Source organism: Electrona antarctica (assembly GCF_951216825.1).
Source record: "Electrona antarctica genome assembly, chromosome: 7".
Classification (NCBI taxonomy): Eukaryota; Metazoa; Chordata; class Actinopteri; order Myctophiformes; family Myctophidae; genus Electrona; species Electrona antarctica.
The window spans coordinates 45,691,632-45,699,746 of NC_136812.1; the positions used below are offsets into that span (position 1 = coordinate 45,691,632).

At 47.3% G+C, this 8,115-nt stretch overlaps 1 protein-coding gene across 1 annotated transcript in view; it reads left to right on the forward strand.

Annotated features, from left to right (window-relative positions):
• nr5a2 (nuclear receptor subfamily 5, group A, member 2) overlaps positions 1-8,115 on the forward strand; it is a 75,662-nt gene that overhangs the window by 21,292 nt on the left and 46,255 nt on the right. Inside the window, exon 4 of the mRNA XM_079505788.1 lies at positions 2,490-3,244. Within this exon, the coding sequence (XP_079361914.1) occupies positions 2,490-3,244 (755 nt within the window). The remainder of the gene's footprint in view (positions 1-2,489; positions 3,245-8,115) is intronic.

Genomic DNA, 8,115 nt, shown 5'->3' on the forward strand with positions numbered 1-8,115 from the left:
AGCTTAGTCATTTGGCACCGGGTGACAAAATGGGTTTCAAAAATCATGCAAAAAAAGAAATACAAATGTGTACGTTCCACTTGTGCACATTTCTGCAATTATCATTACATCCATGGATGTCTTCTCTGTCCACATACAGTAGACAGAGAATGTGTGTGCGCGCTTTCGTGTGCGTGTGTGTGTGTGCGTGTGCGCGTGTGTGTGCGTGTGTGCGTGTGTGCAGTTTCTCTCAGACACTCAGAGCCCCCAATGCACCCGCTCTTGCCGTAGCCCCTTCACAGAGAGAAAGAGGAGGGGGAAGAGTAAGATATGTATATAGAAAGAAGAGTTAATTAAGCATGAATAATTAAAAGCGGGGGGAGCCCCCAACCCAACCAGGGAGAGACCAGTGCGTTGGTCTGTCTGGGGGTCTCTCTCTCTCTCTCTCTCTCTCTCTGTGGGCACCGTGCGCCAGCCGGCCCTCTGTGCCCACCGAGCGCCCATGGCTGCTTCATTAGACCTACACTGTTAGAATATTACACACGCAGTGTGCTCCTCTCGCTGTGGGGAGTCACAGTGGCAGGGAGGGGGATGTGGTGATGTGGGGGTATTTGACTTGGCATAGGCAAATGAACGCCTTCATTTTGATTATTGGTGCTGTTGGGTATAGCAACCTCTTATATCTTCCATATTTTTGTGAATTTATTAATGGCTCCTACTTAATCAGACTAAGCATTTTGAGCCATGCATGCAGGGAGGCAGCACTGTGTATGCCTTGATCCCGCCTCTAGCTGCCGCTGATTGGCCAGGCCGTTTGGTGGCCGGAGCATCTAGTCTGCCTGAGAGTTCCCAGATGGGAGCAGGAGGGGGGGAAACCAGTGTACTCTCTGCTGCCCCATCTGGCGGAGTCAGGTTAGCAGGGACCACCATCCTGACTAAGAGCAACTTGGAGACCACCACTATTGTGTCTTTGGACACTGGACTTTTTCTTTTTTTTAAATAGAAATAGTTTTCAAAGCATTGTATTACCAGTAAAGAGCAGGGATATCATTTGACATTTTTTGAGGGGTGCTAGCCCCTCCTATACCCAACTTTGTGTTTGTGTGTACCCCATAGCGATGATTTGATTGGCTGAGTAATGTATGCATTGAGGATAAAAAGTGAATAGGTTATATATCCATATTGACATCAGGGATCTCCATATACTGTATGGGCTTAATTGCGACTGCAGGTCGCATTTACTATGACATCAGGGATCCCTGATGCACCATATATGGGGGCTTTCCCCATGTACCGGGATTTTGAGTGATACACTGCGGGAAATGCACGGTTCCATATAGTTACTGCGACCTTCGGTCGCAATAATACATACAATATGATACGATCCACATAAAATACAAAACATGTTGCAACAAAGCAGATTATTGACAGAGAAAGGAGGGGTGTGGGGGGGGGGGGCTGTACCATCAACGTGTGTAAACTATGTCTACTTGTATTTTGAGGGCAGGAATTGGGTTATAGTTTTGAGCTTGGATTAGGGAGTGGAGATGAGAACCGTTGTGTGTTTTGGGCAGGTCATTCCACATGTTGGTGGCAGCTATAGCAGGATGTGTTTTCCCCTGCGTGTTTGAGCTGCTTTTAAAGTCCATATATATCCTGAGTGATAGATTGAGATAAGCAGCTGGTTTGTCTCCGATCAATCAGTAACCACGTTATCTGTCTCTCACGGGGTTGACCACATCAAAAGGTAAACACTATACACCCGCACCGTAAAATCCTCAGTGCTCATTTACGCTCTGAAGAGTGTACAGATGGAAGCAAAAGGGTTCTGACTGAGGTATAAAGGTCCGTTTGGTTCCATTTGTACACATGAGGATTTCACAGCGTGACCTATCTCTCACTTGTAGTACAAACGGGTAGCATGGAGTTCATACAGCATGCTGTATGCAAACTCTTCTGCCCTGAAACAGCGTGTCGTACAAAAAACTAAATCCAGACGGCTTAGTCTAATAGTATTATTTAAAAAAAAGTAGAGAGATATTTGGTGTTTACATCGTCATAGAACACAATATTCTGTGGGTCTTGAAAGATTTGTAAAAACAAGGAATGCAATATAGGCTTTTTAAAAGGATCCACTACTGTGTAAATGTGGCATTTTATAAATGAGTGAAGGACTTTACATCAAGTATTCTTTGCACAATTCTACAATTAGTTATTTTATTCAGCCTTCTTTTACACAAGCATTTGTGGAATGAACTTCAAATAATTGGTTCCTTTTCTCTCTTTTTCGAACGTTGGTTATTGTTAGTATTGTATATAGTGTACGAGTGCACTTCAGCCATGAATGTAGATAATTCAACACATTTCCAAAACACTAATAACGTCCTTTTGATGTGCCACTCTTAAATTCTGCCCTGGTTTTCACTTCTCTTTCTCTCCCTCTCTCTCCTCCTGTCTGTCCGTCTGCCCGCCTGCCCCGTCCGCCCCGTTCCTCCCCGCCCCCTGCGCAGCCGTGCGGGCGGACCGCATGCGCGGCGGCCGCAACAAGTTTGGCCCCATGTACAAGCGCGACCGCGCGCTCAAGCAGCAGAAGAAGGCGCTGATCCGCGCCAACGGCCTGAAGATGGAGGCCATGACGCAGGTGATGCAGGCCGTGCCCACGGACCTCACCATCTCCTCGGCCATCCAGAACATCCACTCCAAGGGCCTGACGCCGCTCGGCCACCACCACCACCACCTCCACGCCACGCCGGGGCACCACCACCACCATCACCACCACCACCACCACCCCACCGCCCTGCCCCAGACGGACTACGACCGCAGCCCCTTCGTGACGTCGCCGGTCAGCATGGCCATGCCGCCGCACACGGCCGGCAGCCTGCAGGGCTACCAGGCGGCGTACGGACACTTCCAGGGCTCGGCGGCCGCGGCGGCAGCGGCGGCGGCGGCGCGCACCATCAAATCCGAGTACCCGGACCCTTACACCAGCTCGCCCGAGTCCATCATGGGCTACCCCTACGTCGACGCCTACCAGTCGGGCGGCTCGCCGCCGGGCTTCCCGCACCTCATCGTGGAGCTGCTCAAGTGCGAGCCGGACGAGCCGCAGGTGCAGGCCAAGATCCTGGCGTACCTGCAGCAGGAGCAGGCGAGCCGCGGCAAGCACGAGAAGCTCAACACCTTCGGCCTCATGTGCAAGATGGCCGACCAGACGCTCTTCTCCATCGTGGAGTGGGCGCGGAGCAGCGTCTTCTTCCGCGAGCTCAAGGTACGTCTTAGTTTGTTTGTTTGTTTGTGCGTGCGTGCGTGCGTGCGTGCGTGCGTGCGTGCGTGCGTGCGTGCGTGCGTGCGTGCGTGCGTGCGTGCGTGCGTGCGTGCGTGCGTGCGTGCGTGCGTGCGTGCGTGCGTGCATTGGTTAAGTATGGCTTTGTATATTATATATGTCTTGCATCTCTAGATGACTGAAGCAAGTGTTGAGTTCCACATTGAAACTGGGAGCTGACGAACAAACATTATCGATTTTATATTGATACCTGCAGAAATATGAACACAACAACATTCAAATATATTCAATCTACAGTCACCAGAAATGTTTGTCTATATATATTTTTTGTTTGGGATGACTGTCGTCATCAAGCACTCACACTATAGGCTAAGGTTTTTGTCCCAAATGGTAAATGTTTCGGTACAATGTTGTCGTCCTGAATTGTTTCAACGTTCAGAAGAGCTTTTATAATGTTATTATTTATCGTGCTGCCTCCTTAGAAGTTACACAAGGCTGGAAGGAGCCCCTCTCTTTTACTCTAGCTTTTCTTGACGTCTATCTGACAGCCTGATAAAAATACAGCAGTGGTGTGTATTTATTTACCCCTGTTTTTGTATATGTGTGACACATATTTGGGCTATGGGTTGTGAAAACTTTCACTCTCGCACCTCAGGCACTTTTCATACATACTAACGGGCGGCGGGCCTAGTCTCGTGTTTTATGTGGAATGAATAATGTGAGATATGCTGCTCGTGGTGTGAAGAAATGGAAATATCAGGGAGGGTGCTTTCACCTATTAGCGTGCAACGAGCAGAGAAATACAGAATGGATTCCCAATAATTACACGACCTAACCATTAAACACGTCAATATTTGTTACTCAATTCTCAGCAGTTCATTTGATTATGCAATTAAGTCATTAATTTTAATTTTCCTTCCGGTTTCTTTGTGGAAAGCCGTATTTCATTATGCTTATTAACATGGCACACACAAGACGGTTCAGGGAATATGAGGAACTGACTTTTTCCCAACTAGAACCTGGCTTCATAAATGTGCAATGTAACATTTACACACATGCACGCACAAAACCACAAACGTCTGCTATTCAGTTATTCTGCTCAATTGATTGACTCAGAATATGCATTTCATTTATTGACTGTTGTCAAATGTCTGTGGATTTTACTTTCCATATAACGCCTTTCCCCCTGAAAAGAAAACTAATGCCAGAGCCAAAATGAGTAAAGTTAACCCATTTTGGGCGGGAACCCCTTTTGGTGTTAGCATTATGTTATGCTTTAGCTATTGAAAAATAGCAGATCTAGGTCTGCTATTTTCGAAAAATCGAAGAACGACTGACATAGAAACATAGCTTTTTCAGAAAACTGTCAGGATGTAGAAGACATTTATAGAATCGTTCCCAGGTCAAAATGGGTTAAGTAAAGTAAGTAAATAAGTAAGCCTTACCGAGCCATATGTGCACAGGGAAGGAGCCTAGCTGCTGTTTCTATAGCGTGTGGCGGCATCCCCTGGATATGTCTCTAGTATATCACAGCAACTTTGTCATGCGGCCCAATCTAACCCGCGATGCTGAGTGTGAGGCAGGGAGGAGGCACTGGGTCCCATTTTTATAGTCTTTATAGTATAACATGGCCTGGGGAGAGGGGATTCAAACCCCCGACCTCCCAGTTTCAGGACGGGCACTCTACCCACAAAGCCATGGTCAAAGTAAAGTAAAAGCACACACTAAATCCTGAGTATTAAGTATAGGAGAAACCTGTAAAGGGTACACAAAACCCCACCCAAACAAACCTCAGCCCACAAACTTTGCGTTTGAGCACTTGCAGCAGTGTTACTGTCGTTGACTAAAACTAAGGTGAAAAATGTTCGTCGACTGACGAAAAAAAAAAAATACAAATACACTAAGCTATGATGACTCAAATTAAGACTAAATATAGCCCTATTGGCAATTTCGTAAACAGATAAAAACTAGACTAACATCTTAGGGAGGGACTAGTGGAGAAGACATCCAGTAGAACTAAAAGACTAGATCTACAAGCTCGTATAGCTTGTCGATCGGCTATTTTGTAAAATCAGGGATTATACCAAGGCCTGCCAAAATTCATTTTTGCTGTCAAAATTAACACTGGCACTGCTTTTCAGCGTGCATTTGTTTCGTCGTGAGTTGTTTTCAGCGTGCGCTTTGTGAGCTCCCAGGTTGATTCTCTTGTGAGAGGACATACATTGATATTCAGGTGTGCTCACATGAAAAGGCTGCGAAATGAGCGTGCAAGCTTCACTTGTGTTTTCATTTGATCCTCCTCTGGTTCCTGTCGGCCTGCTCCTGTCTGGTTGTTTCATTGCCATGGGCTTCCCTGCGTATTATTGATGCGTCGGGGATCACGACGGGCCGCAGCGCAGTCACTCCTACAACAACCCCCCCCCCCCCCCAAAAAAAAGAATGTTTCATCATCGTTATTGTTATTGCAGGTATTATTATAATTATTTTATTGTCTGTCTGAGAGGACTGGGGGAGTAGAACAATTAACCCATTTTGACCTGAGATCAGATTCTAAAAATGTCTTCTACATCCTGACAGTTTTCTGAAAAAGCTATGTTTTTATGTCAGTCGTTCTTTGATTTTTCAAAAATAGCAGACCTACAAGCTCGTAGCGCGCCACTCGGTGGCGCGCTATGAGCTTGTAGATCTGCTATTTTTCAATAGCTATTAAGCATAACATAATGCTAACACCAAAAGGGGTTCCCGCCGAAAATGGGTTAAATTATACAACACGGGCCCAATTAGGTTGCGGCGCGGACGTGAGCCCTTGAAAAAGCTCGCGTGTTGACATTTAGTGCGCCCGCCGCGCATCATCCCCGCAATTGACATTTATTTTTTCTGCCATCTGCATTTGCATTCAGTCGGGGCAGAAACCACTTCACCGCTGCTGTGTGTGCTCGCACGTGTGTCTGTGTGCGTGTGCGTTGTGCGTGCGTGTGTGTGTGTGTGCATTCATCTGGCAGGGTGTGGCCGCTGCCATGTAGCAGAGGCTAATAATGCGTTTGGTCATTAGCAGTGAGTGATCATTGTCACTGTGGATGTTACGGAGCCTCTCGTCCTAATTCAATTACCATGTGTGTGTGTGTGTGTGGGGGGGGGGGGGGGGGGGGGGGGTGTCAGTCCCCTGATCCCCACTGAATGAGATGTCCTCATGACTATACCCAGTGGTGGAAGGTAACTAAGTACATTTGCTCAAGTACTGTACTTAAGTACAATTTTGAGGCATTTTTAGTGTACTTTCCTTGAGTATTTCTAATTTCCAGCACCTTTACTTTCTACTCCAACTCCACTATCCATCTCAGAGGCAAAATGTTGCACTTACACTCCTCTACAATTAGGCCTATGTGAAAGCTTTAGTTACTATAGTTACTTTGTAGATTTAGATTATCATTTTACTAAACATACACTAATCACTTCAGCCCGTAAATGTTCCCACCATATTTTGCCCGCATATCATCTACGCTTATATTAGCAGTTATGGAGCTGCACACCTGATTGCAAAGGTAAAATAAATGACCCGTGCTGCGAAACTAAAATGTGTCACCACGACTCTGTGTGTGTGTGTGTATGTGTGTGTGTGTGTGTGTGTGTGTGTGTGTGTGAGTGTGTGAGTGTGTGAGTGTGTGAGTGAGTGAGTGAGAGAGATAGCAGCTTGCTAAACTTAATCTCCAAGTCACTTAAAAACATTCACCCTTGACCTCTGCTACATCATCTCACAGCCTAATATGGCTGATTGTGTAAGCATACGTGTGTGTGCGTGTGTGTGTGTGTGTGTGTGTGTGTGTGTGTGTGTGCGTGTGTGTGTGTGCGTGTGTGTGCGTGTGTGTGTGTAGATGCAGATGAGTCATAAAGCACCGATGAGGTGGGGTTCATGATGGGAACACAGGAAGACAAAAATAAATAAAGTTAGTCAGAAGCCTCGTCTAGCGTTATAGGAAGCTATAAATACACCTCATTCTCTCTCTCTCTCTCTCTCTCTCTCTCTCTCTCTCTCTCTCACACACACACACACACACACACACACACACACACACGCACACGCACACGCACACGCACACACACACACACCCATAGACGTGCACATAGGAGGACATAATGACACATGCATGTGGAGCTCTCGATATTCTTAGCTCTGTAAAGAACAAAAGGATATTTCTCTAGTAATAGAGCCAGGCTGGTGGAGCGGGGTGGGGTGTAGAAAGCAGGAAGGTGTGTGGTGGTGGTGGTGGTGATGGTGGTGGTGTGTGTGTGTGTGTGTGTGTGGGTGTGGGTGTGGGTGTGTGTGTGCACGTGTGCGTGCGTCAAGGTGTATGACTGTGTGCCAAGCAAGAGAGAATGAAGTTTCCATAAGGTGGATGAGGTGACCACAAGGACTCATAACGCGTCTGCTAATGAGAACACGCACGTGCGCACACACGCACGCACACGCACGCACGCACGCACGCACGCACGCACGCACGCACGCACGCACGCACGCACGCACACACGCACGCACACACACACACACACACACTCTCTCTCCTTTTCAGGTTTATTTCTCACATCGAGACATTAACGAGAGCTGAGTGGTGCCAGGTGCGCTGCTTTTGAGATCAGCGTTTAGCCTACTGGTTTGTTGATGAGGTGAATGTGCGTTCCTTGACCACCCCTATATCAGTGCGTCCCAACCTATAGCCCACCATGTGGGACATTCATGCACTGTTGGCCATGGGGGTCCCAGCACTGTTGTCCCCTCCTATGTGCCACACGCCCTGTAGATCCACCTGTCACACTGCCTGCTGAGTGCCAACAGCGATAATTCAATAATGTGTGTGTTT